Below are 25,923 nucleotides of genomic sequence, written 5' to 3' on the forward strand. Positions count from 1 at the left end.
CAAATCACTTTCAGAGGCTAGAAGTACAAAGCATAAAGAGAGGAAAATATGTTTTCCCACCTGATCTCTCATCTGGAAGAGGAGACGTTACTTGTTATGGGTGAAACACTTCCAGAGAAGCTTGGTTGCCACAGGGGCAGACTCCTTCAAAAGCTGACTAGGAAGAACAAGCGATTCTCCTGCTGCAAGTCGCGGGGGCACCCAGCACACTCCCTGGTCTCTGCGCGATCATCACACGCTGGACTCCAGCAGCTGAACTCCTTCCACGCACTGCTCCTCGCTGCAAACACAGCCTACAAGCCACAGCCAGCAAAGGAAAAGGGCCTCTCCAGCAAACCTCCCTGCAACGCACACGATCGATGCTTCCGACTCACCCTGCTGTTAGTAAGAACCACTACTCCTGGGCTTTTACAAACTTCAGCTACCCCGTACTGCTCACAGGCAAGAGTGAAAGTAGTTTTTACAGCAGATTTCCAGTGCTAAAACTACCCCAAATAGAGCAGGAGTCTTGGCTACACACAAGATGTCTCTAACCAGCACCGAACAACTTCCATTCTGCTTTCTACAGAAAGATTTCAAGGAGCTGTAACAAAGTAGTTTCAGGTTGAGTCTTAAATGAAGCATGAGGTGAGGAGAAATAGCCCAGAGGTTGTCATACGACTCCTCTTGTCATTTAGTATGGAAGCACAACTTCATGACTTGAATGAAAAGACGGGAGCAGTGGCTAATTAACAAAGATAACTAAGTGATTTTATTTCTTTCCAGGGAAGTCAGAGCTAAATGTTTTAGTACACATTTAAATTCTGGCCTAAAATGAGCTATATTTTTTAAACAGGAGTTCCAAACATTTAAAATTATAAAGCTGCTTTGAAAGGAAAATATCTTCTTTTAAATAATTCTGTGAATATGTTCACACCTCTGGCAGAATGTGAAAAACCTGACATTTTACATCTCAGATCTGCAGCACGACACATAAATATACAATAGACCAAAATTCCACATGCTCTCAGGACAAGAATTCATTTATACAAGGAAAACCCATTAAAGCGTCACACACAAGACCGGCACTTGAAGGAAGCAGACTACAGGAAAAACTGGAACGACCTACCGCAGCCAGATTTTCCACATGTGCATGCAGCCTGACACACACAACAACCATGTGCCGATACCAACAGGGAGTGAACTCTGTTTCAGCAGACCAGTCGCTTCCTGGTGTCACAAGAAATACCAGAGAAATAATAGAGAATTACATAGTCACATTCAAATTTATAAACAATTCTGTATGATGACCGCTTGCCTCTTTCTTCCTTGTTGTTTTCAATTACTAAAAAGCTTTCAACCCTTTTTAGACATGCCATACCCAAGCTGTTACTCCCTTTTTGACCAGCTCCACTGGGCAAAGGTTTTAAACGTCACACTCTGGAACAACACAGCTTTGCTAGAATGTTCTTGGCCACCAGTACCAGCTTCAAATGCACAAACTCTTTTAAACTTTGATAAATTCTCCCCCAATTAACCCACCTTTCCCTTTATTTTTCAGATGATTCTTACCAAGTACAGAGTTTTAGAACTGTGAGAAGTAACTCCTGCTTCCAGCTGAAGTCATTTTTGTCACTGACTGCAGCAGAACCAGGAATTCAATCCTTGTGTAACACTAGGTTTCACAACTATCTCCACTCACAGATTTAAACAGCAATCTCACTTGGTGCTCTGGACATACGTAGGACAGGGTTAAGAACGCAGGATGCAAGGATCAGCAACAAAGGAAATGGCTAGAGTAACTGCAGTGACGTGAAAGCCAGCTACGTAAGGGAACACAAAATGCGATGGATCAGGACGGTGCCAGGTGGATCGCAGAGCAAAGGACACCAAAGGAGCAGTAACTGGTTACGCCCTCTTCCAGCAGTAACAACGAGTCAACTGGGATTCTGCCTGCATGCACCAAAGGCATTTCTCACAATGCCACTAGCAACGCAAAGAAATCCCTTCTCCAATCTCTGGCACTTTTCATTCTGCCTTTAAGTGAACCTCCCGGGAGGTCTACCCTCCAGCATCCTCACTCCACAACACAGGGGGTAACCCGTGCCACCAGGCGGGACATCCTCCAGGCTCTCCAGGGATGTGCCTCTCTGATGACTCCCATCTACATCCTTTAGCTGGTCAGCTGAGTGTGAACTGGTGTTTTGAGAGGGATGTGGAGCCTATCAAAGCCACTGCAGGACAGGCCACTAACAACTGAAACAAAGGCCACAGCACACAGGAGTAGAGGAAAACAGCAAGGAAGTCAGTGGATTCAGACACCCACCTAGTAACTACAATGACAAAATGACATAATGGCATAAGGGCAGGACAAAGCAAGAGGCAGAAATCTTATGAAAAACTAGACGCTCCTGTACACTTCAGAGGAGATGCACCTACTGTCCAAGGCGCCACATGCAGCCACTTCCCAGCTGAACCGTAACTGAAGGGTATGTCCCCCCTCTTCCAAACCAGCTCGTGCTTCCAGCTCTCAACTCACAGCAGCAGGCGTCTTTCTCAGGTGGAGGCTCACCGCTGTCTGCAGATGGCACGGCTCCACCACCACATTTCTGACCAGAAAAGCAGAGGTGACCACCCGCTTTGCCTTCAGAAAACATGCTCCCCTTGGAGCTCAGAGCCGCTGGCAGTAGAGTTCATACAAGCTATTTGCCAGCTTCTGTGCCTCCTGAAAAGCTTCACAGCTCTGCTCCCAGCTTGGGGGTATCTGTTCCTCCCCGTAATAAGCCCCTGCAATGGCTCCTGCCATGGTAGCAATGGTGTCTGTGTCTCCACCCAGAGAGATACAGTAGATGATGGTCCTCTGCAGGTTGCTGTAGTGATCAGGAATATCCGGGTCAGCTTCCATACAGTGCAAGAAGGAGTAAATTGCAGTAGGGACAGACCGCAAAGCGGCAATGCCATTACCTGTTAACAAAACCAACCATCTTCAGTGCTGCAGAACACTTGTTTCTTGCTTCCCGCAGAAGTACCTTTTCCCTTCTAACTGCAGCTTCCCATTGCCAGTTACTTCCGATACCAGTATCACTGATTTTATCATGACAAGGTGCAAAAGTTTGCATCTCAGAAGAGAAATCTCCCCATAGTTCCCCAGTACTACTCACATCCTGGAGAGCAACTCCCAGCTACGCCAGTACAGTCTGGCAATACACATCTACCCCTTCCCATCCAACATGAAGATCTGATAGCCATTAAGACAAGAGATCTTAGAATATTAAGACATGTTATTCATTATAAATTTTTCTTAGCAAGACATTTTTTTCCCACCAATACAGAGAGGGAGTCACTGCGTCAGGAGAATTACTGACTGGTGAGCACAGGCAGCCTTTCCAGCACATTCTGTGCCTGACAGGCAGCAGAGGCTGAAGTGGCAATCTGGGGGAGGACACATGAACTAGGCTTGCTGAGTCAGTCCTGCTTCCAGCTCTTGCCTAATACTTGTAGTAAGAAAGGTACTTACCTAATTCAAACAATACATCTGCTTTGGGAACACTGCTGAGCTCCAAAAATTCCTTTATTTTCTTTAGACGCCTTGAAAATGGTAAATCCTCAAATCCCAGCCTGAGGAAAAAAAAAGAAAAAAAAAAAAAAGAAAGAGTACAATGAAGAAGAGAGAATGTGAAGAGCCAGAATAAACTGTACACAGCAGAGTTAGTGCTCCTCACAGCTACTTACGCTCGGGCGTCAGTAAGAGACTTATCGTCTGCCTCTACATCTTCCATGTGGCTAATGAGCTGCTCCAGGAAGGTCTCCTTGCTGAGTTCTCCCTGCAGGGCGAGATGCACGGCCAGGGCCTGCAGGATGGCCCCGTTGTAGCCCAGGGAGTTGGCATGGGTTAACTCAGCACTCAGCTTCGCAAACTGTGAATGAAAACACATCGTTAGGAAACCTACCTGAGAGATCACGGTGAGACTCGCCTGAGAGCAGGGACTCCCAGAGCCAAGGTACCCAAAGGAGCCAAGAACGGTACCTTCTTAACATCCTGGACATCAGAATACACGAGCGAGATGCCTGCTACCCTCATGGCACCGCCATTGCCATAGGAGCCTTTCCCATTAAACTGGGCTCTTGCTGGTTCAAACACATCATTGCACTTAGGGCTCAGGAGCTTCTTGAAGACATTGACAACAGCCATCCCATAGCCCCTGTTGGGCTCCTTCTTGTACTCCTCAGCAAACCTGGCGCGGGCAAGAGAGCAGCAGATCCGCAGGTGAGAAAAAAATACACGGGATATTTGGTCTGTTGCTGAAGTTTATAAAGAGGTTGTATAAAGCCACTTTATCAAGTGAATTAATAACACGTGGATAATTCAGTGACAGTCAGGGTTCAAGTGGTTCAGTTCTGTAGGGAAAGAATCTGATTCCCAAAAACTGGTGTGAAAAGGAGGAAAGGGCGTATAAACATCACCTTTCACAGCCCACTTGTTTCCCTCTCAACTTTGCCTCGAAATAGAAGCAAACTGGAAACATTTCCGTGGGTCACAACCACAAAGAAAGTCTTTTGTTCAAGTTCAATGGAAGAGTTTTCTAAACAAATAAATGTTCTCCCTTAAGTGGAACCAAATGCTGCCAGGGCTGCGGATTCAGAAGGGAAATGGATCATAAAGAAACTGAAACTGACCTCACTAATATTCACTAAATTAAGGGAAGTACAAACATAAATAGCAACAAACAAACATGAAAGGAAATGCTTCTGAAATTTCTAAGCATTACCTTCCACAAAGGTGAAGATACGTACATGGCTGCAATACAGCATGTCCCGTCCTGCTTCGTTTTAAAGCAGACTCTGAACCCACACTGAAGCCAACGCTGCATGTTCCAGGACAGTGCAAAGCACACAATAAGTTACAGGATTAGCCATCGCTTTTCTGATTTTTTTTTCTTCCACAAATTAACAATGACTTTGCCTTAGCCCCTCTCCCCTTTCGCAGAAAATTACAGCGATTGCTGAATCTTAAGAAAGTTTCGCCGTCACTAGTAAATGTCAACACCCTGGCATCCAAGCTGGCTGCAGTCCTTACCTCTTGGCCATATCAACTTCATCAAACTCTCGCTTGGCTAGCAGGGACTGCACCACCGACCTGCTCATAGCCGTGTCATCCGTGTACGAAAGCGTTTCTAAAACAGAAGGTCAAAACATAACGTGGCCATCCAGGGACAAACTCTCCTCCTGTCCTCAACTTTCAGCACTTCCCTACTCTCCAGGGCTTAATTATCTGTATAGCTAGAGTTAAAACGTTACCAGAAGTTCCCCAGCACTTTGAGCTCACCATTAGCCGTGGTCATCAGAGTAAAAAGGCACAAAGAGAGATGCATCCACACCAAAAGCGAGACAAAAAGCATGTCAAAAACCAAGAGAATGTTTGATATCCAGAGGCACATACGGACAAGCGAGAGACAAGTCTCTCAAGGAGTTTACAGCGTACGCTGACAAGCCGAGAAGAGAAAGCACAGTTGCGTTTCTGGACAAGACCGCAACAAAACCAAGTGCCTTTAAGATCCTGCTGGACGGGTTTACAGGGCTTGCTGCACTGCTCAGAACCCCAACGTGAATCCATCACCACTTGCTAAGAGTTAAATAACCATTCTTGTGCTTCTCTTATTCTACTCCTTACCTATTTTTGGTATATCTGTTCCTTGCTGACACCCCTGTGCCGCGATACCCTGGTTCCCAGCACGCTACACGCCCCAGCTTCGCTCTGGCATGAGCGGCACAGGCTGATCACAGCAAACCACACATCCCTCCACACCGGCCGTGTGCTTAAGGAACCAGGAACCGCCCTGGGGGAGCCCGAAGCGGGGCACTGCTTCAGCAAGGTCATCCTCACCCCGGGGGGGGCCCAAACCCCACAGCGCAGGGGACACACGCCAAAGCAGGGCTGGGAGCAGCCACGGGTGTCCCAGGGGAGGTGCCCCCCGCTGAGGCGAGGGGCAGGACCGGGGGCACCCACGCTTCGGAGGGGCAGTGGGCCTGGAGGGGGGGGGTGCGAGGACGGGGTGGGGGGGGACGCACCCCAAAGTCCGATCCTGGGAGTGTTGGGGGCCAGGCCCGAATCTGTGGGGTGCTGGGAGCCGAGCGCGACCCGGTGGGTAGGGGGAAGGGGATGTGCTCCGGGCCCGACCCCCGTCCCGCTCCCGGGGTTTCCGCCCACCTCTGCGGGCGCTGCCGGCCGGCTCCCCCTCCTCGGGCGGCCCGGGCGCCGGTTCCAGGCCTCGGAGGAAGCGTAGCAGGTCGGGCAGCTTCACGACGCTCCTGCCTTCGAAGACGGCGCCCAGACAGTCACCCAACAACGCCCCGGCCAAGCAGCCCCGGAACCGGGCGGGTCCGGGCCGAGGCCGCGCCGTCCCCCGCCCCGGGCCTGAGCCCGAACCCGCCGCCGCCGCCATCTTCTCCCGCGCCGCCGCCGCCCCTCCCCTCCGGGCCGCCAGGGGGCGGTGTCCGCGGACACCGCCCCCTGGCGGCCCGGAGGGGAGGGGCGGCGGCGCGGGCAGGAAAAAGCTGCTTGTGGGCTCTGCCGCCTCATTTCCCCACCTACAGGAAGGGAAAGGGGCGGCTTTATCCCCCCCCCCCCAATTTCTCACCATCAAAATTTAGTCGGAGAGCCGGGAGGCCGCTTTCCACTGGGGGCGGTTACCGAGCACCACCTCCCACGCCGGGGAGGAAGAGCACCCGCGAGGACGCCCGTCTCCCAGGGAGAGCGCGCGGCCCCCAGCGCCTTACAGAAACAATAAGCTCGCGGCAGAAGGCGAGCGCTGCAATTCAATTTTAACAAGTCTGTGGCCACAAGAGCCGGTACGGACTCCAGCTCTTGCTTGCGTAGCTGTGTTAGCCGCGCGGGGGCTAGGGGGCGAGGGGAAATCCCGACCCAAACTTCACTTTAATCATTAAAGCGAGGAGATTTGAGTCGGTTCACCCACGGAGCGGCTCTGGCACGCTGCCACCGTTACACAGGCCCTTTTCAGAGCGCAGCCTTGCACTTTAAAGGACTGAAAACACGAAAGCGCCCAGATGGATTCAATCACCAGGAAACACTTCCAGCACCGTGGGATGACAACTGCTCTTGGGGACAGACGCTTTATTGTTTATAATGCTCCTCGGAGCGCAAGAGGCTATAAACATCACACAAGGGGACAGACAATTATATAACAAGCTCGGAGGAGGGAGGAGAACTACATTATCCTAACACGACACAGATGTCCGCTTTCCTTGCTACGGAACCGAGTCAGTGGTGGCTTTCTCCTCGGTGCGGCTCGTTGCACAACACTCCCCGGCGCACTAAGCCAACTCCAGCTGCCCGTTCTTCAACAGGGAGAGCGCACGGTTCGCCGTCCGGTTGAACGTGTCAACCTCTGGCACAAATTTCTCGGCAGGGACCACGAGCTTTCTCCGGCTGTCCATGCACTTGTTGTCCAGCACCAGGGAATTGGCTTTGTAGCCAGCGTCCGTCCGAATGCGGTGAAGTTGTCTGTAAAGAGCGTCCAAGGCATCCCTGGGAACAAGCAGAAGCGAGAGGAGTTGGGTTCAAGCACTGCATTCGCTTCCCGAGTTGCACAGGAAACACCCAACTTCCCACTTTCTGGCAGCAGAAATATCTGTGCGGCATTTGCCTTTGTACGAAGAACGAATGCATCGGGTATTTCGTGGTGCGTAGCAGCAGCATTGTTTTGGTCTGCGAACAGCAAGGCCACGTGCTGCTCCTGGAGCGCAGTGCAGAGATGTGCACCCTGGGAGCCCACGCCAGCCCAGAGCAGCGCTTCTGTTTCTTCCTTTACTTTTCATCCTTTTTTTTCTTTTTTTTTTCCCCTTTTAGAACTGTCTGTGCCTGGTTGAAGCCAGAGTCAAGCAGGGACTGTGGGAACCCCATTCACCCTCCCACCGCACAGACCTCTCATACCTTGCCTGCACCCTGCTGCCCAGTCCAGCTCCCCACCAAGCCCAAAGACTATTTCCACTCCTGATCCGAGCAGACACGAGCTCCAAAATGCAGCTTCTGGGAAGTGTGCCAGGCCGTGGACATACCCCACGTCCCTCAGGTGGGCAATGCTGGGCCACTGCTCTGCCCCGGAGAGCAGAAGACTTACTGTGACTCTGCTAGCTTCTGTCTGAGGGCACGGATCGTTCCCTCCAGCTGGTGGGCCTCATCTGTTAGCCCGTACTGGACCTGCGAGGTGGGGAGGGAGAAGGTGACAGCAGTTAACAGGGCTGAAGTGTTGTTTCACAAAGGCCACGGTTCTCTCATTCCCCTTCTAGCCCAGCTATGACATTTATTGCCTTGCTTTGCTACGTGACTGTAGGATCCATTGCTCAGCCCCTCTGTAGTTTCCTCCAAAGCGCACCCACGTTTTTCAGACCCACGCAAGCCCCTGTCCTGGTCAGTTCCCCCCAGTCCCTCCTGGCAGGGAGCGTGCCAGGCGAGGCTGGTACCTGATCCCGACAGAGCTCCATATTGGGCCGATAGGTGCGGGTCTCCAGGCGGGTGTGCACCACTTTCAGATCTTTGGTTTTCCTTCGAAGACCTTCCTCCAAGCGTCGGATGTCCTCCTCCATCTCAGCAATTTCTTCCAAGGTCTACGGATAAGAGGCATGTATCGTGAGGGACAGCAAGGGATACAGACTGGAAAACAGCCTCTCTGCGTCCTGGGATTTTACTGTGCTGGGAATGGGTTTTAAACAAGGGCTGGTGGGCTTCCGAGTACTGAAGCCCTCTGCTCATAGATCGGGCTTTTCACACGGACCAGGCATGGTGCTGCTGGTGTTTTATGGCCACAGCGGTTGAGACCAGGGGTGAAATAAAAAGGCCAAGACCTGGCACTGCTGCTGGGAAATGCCAGAGCAGCAACTGTGATGGCAGAAGGAGGCAGGATGTTGCAGGGATCACGCATGTGCCACTTAACAGCTCTCATGTGGAAACCATGCTCAGGCCAAGTAGCTTTGCACATAACAAACATCCTTTTGGATTCAATTCCCACCCAAGTTTGTGTCCAATAACCGAAGAAGCAACATTTACATTCTGCTCCTGCCATTTCAGCTCATCGTAGGCTCTTTCCAGGTCTCTAATCCTCTTGCGCAAGGAAAACTCTGTAGCTACACGCTGAGCCTCCAGCTCGTTGTTTGTCTGAAGAGAGAACAGGCTCCAGTCACACACACCTAGAAGGTGCCTCCCTCCCAGCAGTTGCCAATACGACCGCCACGTGATAAGACCTCCCGTGAGGTTGGGACAAGCCTATGAGCAAAGCCAGCTGGGTTCTGGCTGCTGCCATGAATGTGCAGGTCATGCACCCCCCTGTAGCCAAAAGGCGGGGAACGATGGACAGGTACGTGTCTTCCAGGTTGCCAAGACTGCTGCAAGCTCCGCAGCATAATCAAGCTCCCCTTTTAAACCAGGAGGGCAGCTGCTCTCAGAGAGGCCTGTGGGCCAATGCTGTCTTTTCAAAGACTCCCTTCCCCTCGCCACAGCACATGCCAGCCCATTCTCCCACACTGGATCCAGAACTTCTGCACCACCGAATCACAACCAAGAGACTAATTTACCTGTGCAATGGCAAGCACCGTTGCTTCTCGGAGCTCAGTCGAGGCTTTCATTTCTGCCTCAGCATGCTCCTTGTTACGTTGGCTGTTCTGTTCCCACTCATCAAGTGCAGTTGATCTGTGAACAATCAGTAGTTATGAAAATAAGTTGAGTGTTTGCAAGACAGTTCAAAAGGAACCACCTGCTGCAGGCCAAGAAGACTTTGTGCAGTGCAAAGTGATTCAGGAATTCTGGACGTCACGTCCTGTCTGATCTCCTCACCGCACCAGCTGGAGATTGCTACCCCATTGCTCCTGCACTGAGGCCAACATCTGCTCCAACCGAGGACACATCCAAACCATGCTATGAAGTGCCAAGCAAGTGAAAATGTGCAGTGACTCCCCCGTAAGCTGTGCCAAAGGCTGATACCACACTGCTTACTGAGTGTCACCTACAGCCAAGCACCAGGGAGGCAGGGCAGCTAGCTCCTCTGTTTTTGTGGTGGCAATTTAGGTAGCTCCCAAAACTCCGTGGCTTCACAATTCAAGGGCTACAACAAATGCCAGCAGCCAACTCCTGTTCTGAGCTATCTCTGTAACTGCCACCCATCAAGCCAGGATATATAGCATGGAAGGAAAAAGCACCCCAGGGCTCTTTCAAGCACCAGCACGGATTTGGCCACACAAAGGGCAGGCTCTTTCCTTACCCGTCTGGGACCCGTGTTGGGTTGACCTTGAAGGAGATGTTGGGAGAGTTCACGCTGAGGGACAAGCACATGCGATCTATTTCCAATGCTTCCATCTTGCGCCGGTGGTCACAGCTCAGCTGCTGGCGAGCGTCCTGTAAGAGGCTGCAGAAAGCAGGGTTGGAGTCAGCGGGGAGCACGCAGAGGGGAAGAGGCAGCTCGCAATTTCCAAAGCTTTCATCACCACCTCAGTCATCTTTTTAAAATGAGTGATGAGCTCCTGCCCTCCCAGTGAACTGGGCCCAACTTGGTAAGGCAGCACACCTGCTTTACTGCCTGCCTGGCTCCCCCGTGCTCTGCTCTGGCAGCGCACTGGTGAACTGAGCTGCCCGCCCTCCTGCAGCGGGGCAGCGAGCCACGAGGGATTAGGGCCTGGGAGCTTTAACACTTCCAGGTCACTGGTTCATGAACCAAGGCAGGTGGCACAAGATATCTGTCCGGGCCAAAATTTTCTGAGGATGCTTACAGTCTCCCTTGACACGCTCTCCCCTACAAACTCCCAGACCCCACAGACCTTGACAATAATCAAAGGCTCCTCTGAGTGGCTCACTGCCCCAGGGTACCTACGCCTGGCCTGCTTGCCCATCTCAGCGTGGCATTAGAGGCACATTAAACTGCTGGGGCCAAGCAAGGAGGGTAGAGTCCGGTCAAAAGCTGTGTCATTTGCCTCACCAGAGCTGTTCGAAGGCTTCGTCCACTCTCTGCTGCAGTTCTCTCTTGGCTTTGTCTATCACCTTCACCTCCTTGTGCAGCTCCTCCTCCACAGGGTCCCTCACCACATCGATGGCGCGGCGGCTCTCGCGGAGCGTCAGGCACTCAATGGAAACGTCCAAAGGCAAGTTCTTTGCCTGGAGGGCACGTTCTGCTGCTTCCTTCACCTGGAGGAAGAAGCCAGCTGTGTGCGTGTGAGGTCTCCTTCGGGGATGGGAGGAAGAAAGGAAGGGGAACCCACCGATACCCTTGTTAAGAGGGCCTCGCGCTGCCTGTCTTTGCAGTTCTGAAACCTTTTAGCAAATCTGGAATGAAAACTGTGAGAGCCAAACACATTAATCCTCTACATCTGCTATTTGCATTGGGAATCACACCTTGTTGGGGGCTAACGACTCCAGGAGCAGCAGCTTCTGGGTTTAGAACTAAACGAATCAGAGAGATGTCCCACTGCTATTCTCTATTTAAAATCAAACATTTTTGAATGATGGTGTTAACATATTTCTCATTATCCTTTAGAGCTTTAAAAAAAAAAACCAAACACCACAACAAAACCCAACAAAAAACACAACCCAAAACCCAAACATGAGTGTGCAATGCACAGCTCCATAAAACGGCTTGGCTCAGCCAAGAACACAGTGGCTTGCTTTCCAGGAAGTCATTTCATCAGGTATGGATCTCAGTATACTTGTGATAAGCCCCCCTCAAACTCCATATGGCCTTGCCCATTGCAGAAGACAAGCCTCAATTATTTAACATCCCACGTTGAGAGTGTAAGTTGATTTCCAGCCATCTGTCTTCCCAACATACTTTGGCTAAGGCATCAATTTCCGCATCTATGTCTGCAAGGCATTTGTCCAGGGTCTCTTTCCATCTGTTCACGCTGCTGATACGTTCAGCCAGGCGGGTGTGGTTGTCACGCTCATCCCATTTCGTCTGGAATTAGAGGAGAAACGCCATTACTCTTTTTTAAATTGCAGTTGTGAATCTTGCTGCAGCCTTTCCTTGTTTTCAGGATTGACTGACCCCTCACAAGAGTACAACATGTTGCCATTTGGTCTTATAGTCATCTATACAAATGGAGAGCACAGAAAACAATACAAGTTGCAAAGGACGCGAGAATCACACCCAGGGATTTCATGATGGTACACACGCGTCATTGCACATGGGTTTACAGGAAGTAAATGTATTATATTTAGCAGGTTCTGTAGAAGTAAAGCCTTCTTCTATTCCCTCGTCCATACAGCCAGGTCTAGACGCTCTCCCATACTCCTCAGCCAGCTATTCTGACAAACCGGGAGCAGCCAAGCTGCCAGAAGGCCCACCTGGTTGTTGGTTTCGTTGTAGAGAGCTCGGGCTTCCTGCCGGACTTGGTGGGAAGCAGAACGCTGGCGTTCAGCATCAGCCGAGATGAGATGGGAGTTGGCGTGCCAGTTCGGCAAGGTGAACCGCTGTCCTGGCTTTACACTCAGCATGGCCATCTTGCTAAACAAGTGACTAAAAGAGAGCGGAAGATTTCTGTGTTTATTCATGGAAATACACCAGAAATGGAGATGCATCCACAAACTGGAAAGCTCTTCAAGAGAAAAGCAGCAGCAAGCTCTAACCTGGCATCTCGCCTAGTGCAGACACATGTGTCCGTACAACTGGGGAAGCACAGGCGGTCGGAGCCACCCTCTGCCCCTCGGCCAGGAGGAAAGCCCTGTCCACCTGTCTCTCCCTGGAGAACGGTGCTATTTGCAGATAGACAAGGAGCCTCTCACAGCGCCATCTCCCACATGGTGTTTACTGAGCTTGGACAAAATGGCTGATGACATTACTGATTCTGCTTTTGTTACAGCTGCATAGGCCTAGCCCAGGGTTGCAGTCCCAGGGGACTTGAAGGCTTTGCAGGAACAGTATAGTTTGCAGCCATCTTCCCTGCTACCCAGCACATCCCTGCAGAACTGGCAGGAATTAGAGACACCACTCAACAGGATCAGAGCAGCTCCTGAGGAGACTGCAGGTTTCAAAAAACCCACAGTCAGGTGGAGTTCTGGGGCAGTTTCCCTGGCTCTGGTATACCCCGTGCCTGTCCCCCAGTCCTCTTGGACACAGGTAGTTGGGACAGAGCTCCTTGGGCACAGCCATCCGCACCAAAGGCCGCTGGGGAACTCCTGAAGGGAAGGAAGCCCTGCAGGCAGGCATCGGGGCTGCAGAGCCCGTGGGTGAGAAAGCACAAAGGGCTGCAGGGCAGAGGGGGAGGCTCGACCCCCCCCCCCCCCAGGTGGAAGGGGGGAACAGGGGAGGGGCTCAGCCTCCAGCTAGGAGGGGCCCTCACCCCGGCTGGGGTGCGGGCAGGCCTAGGCAGACTGCCCCAGCTCCTCCGTGCCAGTGCCACGCTGCTCCCTCGGGGCCCATCACAGCCCCGGCCCTGCTCCCACTCCCGGCCCCGCCAGGCCCCGGGGCCCAGCCCCGCTCCCACTCCCCGCCCCGCCAGGCCCCGGGGCCCGGCCCCACTCCTCTCACCGCCAGGCCTCCGCTCCCGGCCCCGCCAGGCCCCGGGGCCCGGCCCCGCTCCCCTCACCGCCTCAGGGCCGATCCCGCCGCCGGGCCGGTTGCCAGGCACGCGCGGGCCCGTTGCTATGCGGCAGCGAGCGGTGGCCGGGGGGGGGGGGGGGGGGGAGGGGAGCGGCTCCCCCCTCCCCGCCTGCCTCCGGGGTAGGGGTGGGTGACAGAGCTGCAGCACGGCTTTTCTCTTTTTATTGCGGTTATCAGTGAAAGTTACACTGCAAAGCAACACCAAAACCAGTTGTTATTAACTATTATTAAGAAAACCCCAACAAGATAACCAATAAACCCAAGCGGACAGGGCATCCTCCCGGCAGGGAGCAGGGTGGGGGGGTCCCGGACCACCAGTACCACAACCCCCTCCCAACCCCGACACGGGGTAACACGGGGTAACCCGCAGAGGCCATCGCCTTCCCACGACAGCTCTAGTTTTGCAGACAGCAGGAGGATTTACACCGCCCATCTGAGCACTTCAAGAAGTTCTTTCCTGGTTTTAAAAAAAAAAAAATTAAATGGCATTAAATCAAATCAAACAGAAGAGGCTGAAAGTAAAACCGTTTTCTGGCAAAGGTTTGGCAGCCACGCCTGGTACCTCCCTCCAGATGCCACCCAGCTCCTGACACCGCAGCTCAGATCACCATCCACCTCCACCACACCTCCATCTCCATCCACTCCTGCGGACATGGCTTTGGGAATAAACTAAACTGATGCAAGAATAAAAAAAAAATTAGAAGTATCACACATGCATTTCAAAAAAAATTTATTTTTCAAATGAATACGGTTCGTTTACAATACACCCAACTTGATGGTATCTAAAGCCAGCAGAGATCTGATGACTGTTGTGTGTACTATACACAGTCGTACAGAGGTTACAGATGCCTACGAGAGGGAAGGAACAGTGAAAGAAGTTGACATTTTACTGTGCTGGAAAGAAAGCAACTCTTGCAACAGGTAGAAAATTTTGGCAAGAACAATTTGTCTGGAAAAGGAGAACGGGCAGAGGACACCGCTTCTGCTTAGCAAGTACATCTCAAAACACGCCGACACATGGTTCCCCTCCCACCCCACATGGTTGCAGCCCACATCCGCAATACAAATAGGCACACATGGTCAAGATGGTTAAGTAAAAATAAAGGCTTTTACCAGTTTGTTTGCCATCCGTCTACAATCTATTTGTGCAATGTCTCAAGTCACAGCTCTACTTTATTCTTGAAACAATTCCCTTTTGCTTTGAAACCCCCCGGTACCTTCATGGTGGGAACACATTCCGGTTCCTGCTTAAGCAATGGTAACACCAAAACGAGAGGGGAGCAGTTACCAGCATATGAGAAAGAGCAAGACATACACATAGAAGGCAATCTCAATCCACCGGACTAGTTTATTAGAATTTTATTCTGAAAAGGAATCCCAAACAGCACAATATTTTTTTCAATTTAAACATATGGTATTAAATATGCAAAATTTATATGCACAACATTGCTTCCAGCAGTCTCCTAAACAAATACAGCTTGATCACTAGCAATGTTTATGGCACACACTATGCCACCTGAGCCACCTTCTCCTGGAGATACTTTAATACCCATATTGGCTCATAACCGAATGCTACCAATTACCGTGAAAGCTTTGAAGTAATACCTGCTGATAGACAATGTTCTTATCTATGATCAGACGCCTCCAGGCCACGTAAACAGCCTAGTTTTTCCCCATGACAAGCAACAACACTATTTATCCACCAATAGGCTACTTGGGGAAGCTTAACTGCTTACACCAAGGGAAGAAGCAAGAACGTAACAGACAGGAGGATCTGTACCCTGCAAGCCCAAAGTGTGTCACCTAACCTGTGAAATGCAGATCCGTACACCAGTGTCGCTGGTCATGGCAGTAGGGGCTGGGCAACGAGCCTGTCAAAATCAACATTTCAGACCAAAAACTTGTTCTGCCAACTCTATTGCTGTGCTGAGGCTAGCTTTTCAAAACTGCCTGCAAAACGGACACAAAATGCAACTTTCTAGGAACAGGTTTTTCTACAGGAAAACAACATTAAGTTGTCTCGAGGCTAGATTCAACACTAAAAACTGCAGAAATGATAACATTTTGATGAAGAACAGAAATCAAGTCCAAAGAAAACTATAAACCATAGCCACAGGAGGAAAGTGATGTACAAAACCGAGTACCTAAAAGAAGCCATTCTTCACTGCAAAGTTGCCAGAAGTCAGAAGACAAACTTCATCTCTAGCAGTCTTCCTCTCACCAAGTTTTTTTGGCGTGCAATTTTCCTCACCAGTTGAAGAGCACTACTCAAGTTTCCATTTTGCTGGCACACCATCAGGTTTCAAAGACTTTGAGAGGTTCTTTACATTTAGCATTGCTCTAGCGGGTATTACTTTGCTAAGGTGTCTGAGTGAACACTAACCAGCGAGGCATGGTTTTTCTACCAAAGAAACTGGTTTTGAATATATTTAAGAGATTCGCAAGTGTAAGCATAATGAAAGTTTATTAGTAACTATTTTAATAGCTAATTTTTGCACACCTGTACTCAAGTGGGTTGTGGACCTATGATTTATGGGCTAGCATAGCCCTAAACTCAACATATAGTCACATTTTTCTGTGTTGCTAGATAGTATTACAGTAGGTATTAATTTTCCAACTGCCAAATGTGTTTGAAAGACCTATATAATCCTCAGCAATGAAAAAAACCTTTCATTTAAATAAACTTGCCCTCTGACAGTCTGTTTTGCAACAAATGGATTATCTTAAAAGAAAGCAACAGGAAAACATCATGGGACCAACCCCAATGGCCTTCCTCGAGCAGAGCTGCGATGAGATGTAAGTAAAGAGCACAGGCTCACGTCAGAGAGACTCCAAACAGAACTGAATTAATTGAAGATGCAAACTTGCAAGAAGGTGCACAGGTTTGTATCAAGAATTTAGCACTTCCACAACATGGTTCATCCTCAGAACTTCTAATAGTTAGCTCTCGTAAGGCGATGTGAATCATCATAAACATTTTCTAGATAGGGTGAAGAATGAAGCAGAATTGTTTAACCCGAGGTCAGAGAGGGAAACCATTTCAGAGCCAGCGTTGATACCAGAGTTCCTGGCTGGGTAACTCATCAATATCTCAAAACTGCATAAAATATAACCTATTTGAAAAGCTCTTCCATTTCGGTCTGAAAATCCACTTTTTTAGCAGCTTTAAGGCCAAACTAGCATCTCAGGACACAGGCGCCTGCTTTTGCGCAGCACACAGTCTACAACAGCCTTCCCTCTACTAGTACCTCGGTATCGGAGGAGGGGGGATCTTTTCTCCCCTCATACCACTTCGCTAACTCTTTCCGTACCCAAGAGACCACACGATTTTGTACGCAGACATCACTACCCTCAGCCGCTAGCAAACTGGTTCTTGAAGAATTAGCTGTGATGTTTAATCCTCACCTCCACATTCCCACTTAATCAGACCTGCACCGCTCCCCGACATTCACTGGACAACATTCTTCATATCCTTACAGCCGCCAAACAGGGGTAAGGGGGAAGAAGCAATGGAGTGTATGGAAAGCTGCAGGAGCACAGTAAAGAGTGAAGACATTACTGGACAGGCAACATTCAAATAAAGGCAGAATTAACGATTCTCATTAGATAGAGAAACATATCAAGGTTAAATTGCATTTAAAAAAATTGCAAGTCTACCAGGAAGTATGTTTATTTGATGACATTACTCTCCAGAAACCACTTATTTTAAAAGCTTCTCCTCTCTGGGTAGTTCTAATTCACAAATAATTCAGGACTCACTTTGATTAAGTAACTCAACACAAAACCAACTCCGTTCTGACCAAGGACTTCAAGCTTTAAAAACAGTTCAAGAAAAATACTAAGCATACTACCAATGCAAACACAAGTTTTTCCAGCTTCTGTTCTTGATCAGAAAAAGGCACATGCTTGCTCTCAATGAGTTCAAGTCCAACACAAACAGTTCAGGACACCTAAGCTAATGTTTGACGTTCCCATCAATCTCCCTGAAGGGCTGGAGCTGACCACAGCTCACCTGACATCCACCCAACTCCTACTCAGTCCTTTATTTCTACAGGCAGTTGCTTTCATCACCGTCGCACTACCACCACCCCTCACATCCAGAGCTGATTCACCTTCCACACAGCTACAGCGTCCTCAACATGGCTAATTCTATATAGGCAGCGGAGGGAGAGTGATCCTGCGTAAGGGAACAGGGAGGTAGGTAAGAGCTGAGGAAGAGCAGAGCAACTGTAGTGCTACAGCAAAATTAACTCTACAACTGCCTGCTGCTGTTTTTCTTGGTAGCCAGGCACACTTCAGCGTGAACTGCGTGAAAATTGCAACCAGAAATCTATCGGTTTTATGGAGGGTCAGATATTGCTCACAAAACCCCTTGGCTCCATTGTTTCAAATAGCACCGACCTACTGGAACTTGCGTCTGTTTTGAACCAAGTAAGGTAGCTTCAAGGTTTAGATACAAAACACAGTTAGTCTGACTTAACTATACAGCTGTTACAGGCACTGCCACCTGCTTCTCAGCACGGTCCTTTTAGGAGGTGAACAGGCACTCAAAAATATGGGGAAAATGCTCTTCCCCTCACGTATTAGTTTTTGAAGTGGTCACGTGGGGTCTTTTTGGGCAAACTGGATGCAAAGATACAGGTTCACAAGGCTCTAGCAGCATGAGATTTTTTTCAGTATATTCAGCTTTTTCAATAAGACAAGTTTCCTCCTTGCACTTCTTAGCGCTTTCTACTATTGGTTTAATAGCACAGTCACCGCTACCACTTCTCCTCTTCATAAAACATACAGCTGAGTCAGTTCAGTTTTAGGATTAATCCTAGCACGATTTACTATGAGTAGCATCAATTACAGCAAATCCTCAGGCTCAAACTTTGCCAGGAAGGAGGATGAATTAAAACTATCCATGTGCACTAGGTTGTTGGGGTTTTTTTGGTTTGGTTTGTTGTTTGGTTTTTTTTTTTTTTTTTTAATTTGAAGTATTTTAATAGACCATCTACATCTTCAGCGGTTTATTAGCTTATATTTAAATTGGATACTTTAAAACATGATGCACCCTCCAATGAATGGAACAGAAACATACAGAACATTTCTACTGTAATGAAACCCATGTGTGCTACAGTTCATCGTCACCAAGGCAAGACTTCTAGGAAGAGGTCTGTGCCCAGCAGAAACCAGCATCGTCAGATGCAGGTCCATTTCATTTCTTTTGATAGAAAGAGGAGGCAGCAACTTCCTTCTAAATCTCAACAGCTTCAGTATTAGCTAAATGTAGATGGAAAATAAACTGGTTGATAGGCAAGGGAAGAGATGAAGAGTATTGCTGCAAACAAGCTGATGGTGCAAGATTTTTGGCCCTTATTAGTCTAAAAGATAAAAACGCCTACCTACTAAAAGGGATAGAACACACAGTTTTGGCTCAGAATTTAGACTGAAAAAATGCTTTCTAAATCCTAGCCTAATAACATTAAGAAATTGGGAATATAAAATAATTTAACATCATTGCAAGCTTAAATACCAACAGAGTGGCATTGGGCACTGTAATAAGACAAAAAAGTTGGTTACTAACTACAAGAAACATCAGTTCATTTCTCTAACTTGAATCAGAAGAAATCTACACAGCAAAAAGATCCTTGATTCATAGTCTCTGTGGGTAGCGTAAGCGGGAGTGCTATATTGCGCATTAATCTGACAGCGTCCCTTTCAACAAAGAGGTGTGGGCAACTCCAAACAGGGGTCAGTGCCCCACTCCGGGACTGTATACCCTAAATATTTCGTTGATCGCATCCAAATTAATAGATGTCAAAAAGCTCTGCTTACTCCTAGAAAAAGGCTGGACACGAACATATTCCTGCAATGATACCACTTGCAATTAAAGTGGGAGTTTTGCGCTTAAGCTCCTGATATTCAAAAATATCCTGACTGACATCAAGTTATTCTACATCTTAAATGCCCAATACTGTATGAACAGTAATAAAATGAACACAAACTCATTTTACTTTTAAAGAAACAAGGTACCAATTAAAGTAGTCTGTCTATCAAGCTGTTTTATTCAGTCTCCTCTCTAACATGACTAGTTAAGCTGACTTCAGAGGGAAAAAACCAAACATTCAGAAACTTCTCCCACCTAAAAATAAGTGTTAAAAGCAACATACAGACCAGACACACAGACCTATGAGCTGCACAGAGATTACCAATAAATATACAGAAACACCACAATAAAGGACAAGGTTCATCATAAAAGAAAAAGTCCGATAACCGCTATTAAGACCATTACAAAAATGAAAGTTAAGTGTGTATTTTTTGCAGGCATGTGCAAGCACATTACAGTGTAATCAAAGCAGAACTTTGCTATTATTATTACTTTATGCAGCATTACAAGGTTACTGAGGTGCAGTGTTTTAGTCTAGTCTACAGCTTTTCCTGACTGGAGGAATGCTCACCAAACTCACTACGGACCCACAGCCTCTTCAACCGTCGGAGCGGGGCAGTGTCCCCCACCCCACCAAGCCGTTCCCATCCAGCGTATCGAAACTCCCAGCTAGGAATTAGAAGTCCCATTGGTACATGCACATCACTCCTTTAAACGCACAAGCCACGTGAGGTCTGCTCGCAGCAGGGCCGACCATCTCGTAAGTCTTCAGACAGCTTTCAGTTTGTCTACTCCCATCTTTGGGAGCTTGCTACAATCTAAGAGACAACATCCTTCAATAGCTATGGATTCCTTTCAGCACTAATTACATCACCCCAAGAGTCCCATGCTGTTACTTCTCCTACACCCCACCCCCCCACCCCCCCATACCCCCTCAATGTGAAGAGGTAAATTGCATTGACTAAATCAAAACCGATTCTAGCCTACCAGCTGAATTTGGTGATCACTCCTCAATGCCTCTCCCTCCAAATGAAAACACTTTCCTGGTTGTTCTTGGTCCTGACTCAGAGAAGCTGATGCTTGAAAGTACCTGAAAGATACCATCAAACACTTGGCATTTTCAATAATTTATCTTAAGTTTTCAGCCACATACAACTGGAAAATAAAAATCTACAGCACCATCTTCTAAAAAGGCACTTTCTGAGGACTGTCCTGCTTAAAAAAAAAATAAAATCACTCCAAGTTTTAAACAGTGGAACTGCTTTGTCTTAAAAGGACCCTATGTTAACTACCCGTGTTAGGTGAGGGGGTACCTCAGACGAGATTTGAAAAGGCCAGGGCACATGGGATGGAAAGTGGATGGAGTCTCTCCATCCACACCCTTGTTTCTGTAAAACTGATGCTTCGGTACTTTCCCCCGCAAGCTTCTCCTTTGCCTACTCAGGGACAATTTTGTTTGTTTTAACGTTCTAGAGATCAGGATTCTTGAGACTCTGCTAGGGAGGTAAAGCATAGGATCCTGTACCCATCTCGTTCATACTTCAACTACTGAAAGTACAAAATCTTCTACTAGCAGAAAGCACCAATTAGCTCAAGCTCTAACCACTATCTTTTCAGGCTTACAAAAAATGATGAGTGAATTGGCTAAGTAAAGTTTTCTTTAAACATGTGCCGAAACAAAAACGATATCCTAACACCCCATATTGATCTAAAGTACCATCTTTGGGTAGAAAAGACAGACAGGAATCTTTCCCTTTGACATCCCTACAGATTTTTTCACTGGATCCAATCGACCTGCCAGTAGCAGCCATGAAACTCCACAGCACTGAAAGGGACAAGTGTCTGCCTGGCACGACCAGAGACTAAGATGGCCCTTTAGAAATAACGATCTCTGAAAACTGAATTTATAGTTTCAACATACGTAATCTGGGTTTTTGATTCCTTGGTTATAAAAGTGCTTGGAGTAAGGTTCTAAACCCTCAGTTCACAAAACTGGGAAAATATCAAAAGAGGACAAGATATGAAGAAAGTGTAAAAAAAAAAAAAGGCCTCAAGCTTTTTTAAGCATAGGCTGAGCTTGGAATTTCACCAGAGTGAACTTCAAGACTAGTAGAAAACCAGTTTTCGTAGCTGGAATTTGTACAGATGACAACTGTCTGGTATCTTACATTGAGCATTTTATAGGACAAAAATTCATATATGAAGAAGTGAAAATAGTTTAGGACCAGTAGCATCTTGAAATAATTTGACTGACAACTTCCAGAAACCCATTTTACTCCTGAAAACCATTTCTATGGCCAAACAAACTTCCAAAAGGATGCCAGAATGAGCCCTATAAAAATAGCTTTTGGATGTGTTTAACCAGATTACACATTGAACAGTAATACAGCGATCCTGAGTAAAATGGCCACAGCTGACATGCCCTACAAAGAAAAAAAAAAAGCTACTTACAGTGGAGTCAGTCATTCTGTTAGCAGATGTTGCAAGTTTAATGCCTCAACTACAAAACACTCTACTTCTCTCCAAATCAGGATCTACTAGTCACTAGATCGCAGGTTTCGGCAAGGCTTTCTGCTAGGTTACCAGAAGCACTGCCGCCAGCCCCGGGGAGCGGTTCCCGCTCTTGGCACAGTACCAGCGCTGCAGGTTCGCGTGGCCGATACCCTAAGGCTGCTCCGTCCCCAACCCAGCGCTGGGGCCCTTGTGCGTGCTCCCGCCACGGAAGCAATTAGTGCCACTTGTTAAGTACGAGCGAGGTCTCGGTGCAGTCAACTGGTACAGTGTCGTAGGAGACAGGAACCATTTTTCTAGATAGGCATATGAACGAGGCCGGTATGTCTGCAAAGTAAGTAGAACTGTCAGCCTTTGCCCACGTCCCTCTGGACTCTATACAGACAGCTCCCAGCAAGAGAGGGATCTGGTATGCCACTCAAGATTTCCCCAAACAGCACATAAAATTTGAGATTTTTTTTCTTTTTAAAGGAGAGCAGGTACAAAAATAAAAGAAATCCATATACTCTGAAAATATACTGGAAACTGCCACCACAGATGAGGTACCATTTATCCCGACCCCCCACCCCCAAACTGCAAACATCAAAATATATATGTTTTTAAACAAAGGAAGAATATCTGGCTATTTAATCTCAGTTAAAATGACAGCACCCTTTGTTACACTTGATATTTCACACCATTAATTCTCTTTTGAAAAAAACAAGATATCTAAACTAACCTTGATTCCTTGCTTATCTCCTCATTCCTTAGTGCAGTAATTGTCCATCTCCGTTTAAATAAATATAGCAGCTACAGCATCATCAATGTGTGCCCCTCACAACGCCAGTAACTTGATATCGTAATACAGGTAAGTATCGGCACTTTATGTAGGTATTTGCAAAACCAAGAATAGAGATTAAAACTTCCAAATACTCTTCACATGAAAACCAGGTAAAATGCTAGCTCAACAAGTAATTTAAGTCACTTTCCCAATAAAGTTTCTTTAATTTATTTTTCGTGAAAGTAGCAAGCAAAAAAGCTTCTCAAATCATAGTCGCTGAGCGTGGGCAGGATGAGCAGCGTACAGTGTCTTTGAAAGGAGCGTTAAAAGACTTTTTAAAAAGGAATTTTCATCTAAACGCCAGAAATCCACAAGAAGTCTTCATAAAATTTTTTTTTTAAAAAAATTCTCTATTTTAAAACAATTTTCTGTAAAAAGCCTAACCTGAACCTTTTATAAACAGAACTACTAGCTAGAGTGCTTCTGAGAGAAAACTGTCAGGTCACAGACCAAGAAAAACATTTGAGACACTTACTCGGAAACCATCTCACTCAAATTATTTCGTTACACCAACCTCCCTGCAGCAGGTTTATTTGAAGGCGCTGAAAGGTAAGTGCATTAAGAAGTCAAAGAGCATGGCGGGGCCAGTCCTGGGTCTGCGGGGGCAGCTGACGAAGGCATGCGGCTCCCAGGACCCCAGAGACTCTCCGACACGTCAGGGTCTGCCGAGTCTCCCTTGATCACCCTCCCACCACCTCTCCGAGGAACCCCAAGCCACTAGCCAACTGCCCACCATCACGACTAGTTCCAGTGCAACTTTAACTTTGCAAAGTTAGTCTTTTTACATTATCTTCCTTGATATCGGGAGATAAAATATGTATATACACTAACTGTTTAGTAAAGCTCTTTGAGACAGTGTTGTGAACAGCACTACATACATTTCAATACAATATACAAATGCACAAAATACAGTACTTTGTTTTCTGGCAGAAAAAATGGGGGAGATTCATGCCTGTTGAAGCAAAACGGGCTCAGATTTTAGGCTCAAAATACAGTATATTGGCAAACAGCGGATTTCATGAGAATGACAGGAGATAAGCTACTTATACCAACCCACTGGTTTTCATGTGGAGAGCAGGTGGAGTTCAGAAGGGCTGGGATAACAGCAATGCCCGTACAAACGATCTGCAGTATATATACTATGAACCAGTGCAAATAAAAACAGTCAAAAATGCAGTTCACGAGTTTACAAAGTGCAAAACTCCCCAGTCCCCTCATTGAATAAATGCTTGTCTCTGACATCTTAAATATTGTTTTACCTTTAAAGTGGAATGAAAGAATCCCGTTAATTTGTTTCACATTTCAGTGATTTAACATGTTAGAACTATCCCAGCCCTCTTTATTTGCAAAGTGAAATGAAGTTACCAATAACTTAATTTTAAAAGGAAAGTCATTATCAAAGAGGAAAAAAGCCTAAAAACTTTTATTAATTCCAGACACTTTGCTGATGTCAAATAGATTTAACTAAGCATGTAAAAACTTAGATCTTGATAAAAAACCTCTTTCCATTTAATTGAAATATCCTCTGCATTTCAAAGCCAAAAATACGGCCAATTCCTTTGTTAAATCAAAATACTGCAGTGACAAGTAAAGCTTGCAGAATTCTAGAAGCATTTTTGCTATTTTTTGATTTAAAAAAGGAAAATTCAAGATTCCTTCTGACTATAAAACTTTCCTTTCAAAATTAAGGCTTTTACTTTGTCCTTTTAAAATCATGGAGGTGTCCATTCTTCCACAGTTAGTGGTACAAACACTGCTTTAGTACAGCTCAATGGACACAGTTTTCCTTTAGAACGCTTATTGCACTAAAAGATAGCAAAACAAGTTGTCAGTTTTTTAAAAATAAACATGGTTACATTTCTAAAAAATAAAAGTTGGATGTTGACCATATGTTCTGTAATAATTAAATTAAAGCATTATTATTACTCTAATAAATATAAAAGAAACAAAAGGAAGCTAAACTTCAAAAACACATACATATGAAATCACATTAAGGTGTGAGAGGCAGCAAGTAAACTAGCATTTTTCTTTTTTCCAAAAAGACCTTAGCTCTAAAGTTTCAGTTCTCGTGTTTACTATATGTAATCCCATAAAACTTGGGACATCTGATCTCACATGAAGCTTCAACATATTTGACTTGCCAGATAAAAAATAATTGAAACTTTTGGACTAGGTAGAACAGCAGCTTTAGTAAATTCACCACGGAGCAAGAAGAGTTTGGATCACTACTGCCTGCACATAATACCACTAGCTTCTTTGCTTTTTAAAAGGGAACTATTGGAGCTTAGAACTCCAAAGCTGTGAAGAAAGACACAAAGGCAGCAGTTGGCTAAATTATGTTCAGATTATTAGTGTGCAAAACATCTTCCCCCCTCAATTTTTTCTAGCTAGTGCTGTACATTCAAATGTACTTGGATATGTTCACATTCGAATGCTTGATGGCAATACTGAGAGAAAGATTCCTCAATGCAGTGGGGTAAAAAAATTAATATTTCTTTTTGCACACTTCCCTCCCCCAAACAATCATTGTGATTGTTCCTATAAAGGTGGTTTGCTTTTTTTTTAAATTACACCAACGATTTTTTTTTTTTTTTTTTGCAAAGATAGTTGTGCTGCCGAGCAACTTGAGGTAAAGGCATAAGAGGGTTAAACTACAAGAAATTAAAAAAAAAAAATGATGGCGGTGCTTCCTACAGGAGACCGCACCAAAAAAGCAGTTGGCTGGTTTCATATTGCATAATAGTGCTGTGTTCCTCGATGAAGTAAACAATCTTCCTTGTGTCAATTTAAGGGTTAGCCTCTCCCCCCTGCACAGTGTCAACTTCAGCATGATCAGAGGCACACCCCATAAACCAACCCCACTGGAAACATACATTGTATGTGGCTTAATTTTTCAGTTCTTCCTTTCAGTGAGTATGCTCCCATTTTATTGACTTAAGCGAAGTACATCGTGCGTAAGGTGTCTTGGTGAATTTGTACAGCCTTCGCGAGGGCCTGTGGATCTCTCCCATTGCTTTGTCCTGAAACATGGCTTCCTTCAGCACTGCAAGAAAGAGAAAGAGACAAGCAGGGCTGTAAATCATATTAATTCAGATCAAAAAGGTGCCTTCACATCTCTTCAACGTTTAGGAGAACAACATGGC

At 46.8% G+C, this 25,923-nt stretch overlaps 3 protein-coding genes across 3 annotated transcripts in view; all 3 read right to left on the reverse strand.

Moving 5' to 3' along the window:
- Window positions 1-725: 725 nt before the first annotated feature.
- Window positions 726-6,422, reverse strand: ADPRS (ADP-ribosylserine hydrolase). The gene is made up of 6 exons (XM_076357655.1): window positions 6,188-6,422; window positions 5,057-5,153; window positions 4,007-4,214; window positions 3,712-3,896; window positions 3,497-3,597; window positions 726-2,943 (listed from the first exon to the last, which is right to left on the reverse strand). Exons 1-6 carry the CDS (start codon window positions 6,420-6,422, stop codon window positions 2,651-2,653), a joined length of 1,119 nt encoding a protein of 372 aa, XP_076213770.1. The 3' UTR covers window positions 726-2,650.
- Window positions 6,423-7,101: 679 nt separating this feature from the next.
- On the reverse strand, window positions 7,102-13,562 carry TEKT2 (tektin 2). Its single transcript, XM_076357597.1, has 10 exons — window positions 13,506-13,562; window positions 12,323-12,494; window positions 11,808-11,933; window positions 10,962-11,167; window positions 10,251-10,394; window positions 9,568-9,682; window positions 9,044-9,151; window positions 8,461-8,604; window positions 8,118-8,197; window positions 7,102-7,525 (listed from the first exon to the last, which is right to left on the reverse strand). The coding sequence occupies exons 2-10, from the start codon at window positions 12,476-12,478 to the stop codon at window positions 7,312-7,314; spliced, it is 1,293 nt and encodes a 430-aa protein (XP_076213712.1). The 5' UTR covers window positions 12,479-12,494; window positions 13,506-13,562; the 3' UTR covers window positions 7,102-7,311.
- Window positions 13,563-20,403: 6,841 nt separating this feature from the next.
- Window positions 20,404-25,923, reverse strand: part of AGO3 (argonaute RISC catalytic component 3) — a 35,906-nt gene continuing 30,386 nt past the window's right edge. Inside the window, exon 19 of the mRNA XM_076357596.1 lies at window positions 20,404-25,823. Within this exon, the coding sequence (XP_076213711.1) occupies window positions 25,715-25,823 (109 nt within the window). The 3' untranslated portion in view covers window positions 20,404-25,714. The remainder of the gene's footprint in view (window positions 25,824-25,923) is intronic.

Source organism: Aptenodytes patagonicus, chromosome 21 (genome assembly GCF_965638725.1).
Source record: "Aptenodytes patagonicus chromosome 21, bAptPat1.pri.cur, whole genome shotgun sequence".
In the NCBI taxonomy this organism is placed as follows: Eukaryota; Metazoa; Chordata; class Aves; order Sphenisciformes; family Spheniscidae; genus Aptenodytes; species Aptenodytes patagonicus.

Excerpts from the sequence above, each read along its gene's own strand:
- ADPRS (XM_076357655.1), bottom strand. The coding sequence starts at position 6,422 with ATGGCGGCGGCGGCGGGTTCGGGCTCAGGCCCGGGGCGGGGGACGGCG. Across the intron at positions 5,154-6,187 it reads GGCCGGCAGCGCCCGCAGAG|AAACGCTTTCGTACACGGAT; the intron begins GTGGGCGGAAAC and ends CTTCTGTTTTAG. Across the intron at positions 3,897-4,006 it reads ATGTCCAGGATGTTAAGAAG|TTTGCGAAGCTGAGTGCTGA; the intron begins GTACCGTTCTTG and ends TTTCATTCACAG.
- TEKT2 (XM_076357597.1), bottom strand. The coding sequence starts at position 12,478 with ATGGCCATGCTGAGTGTAAAGCCAGGACAGCGGTTCACCTTGCCGAAC. Across the intron at positions 11,934-12,322 it reads ACAACGAAACCAACAACCAG|ACGAAATGGGATGAGCGTGA; the intron begins GTGGGCCTTCTG and ends CTCTAATTCCAG. Across the intron at positions 11,168-11,807 it reads AAATTGATGCCTTAGCCAAA|GTGAAGGAAGCAGCAGAACG; the intron begins GTATGTTGGGAA and ends TTCTTCCTCCAG.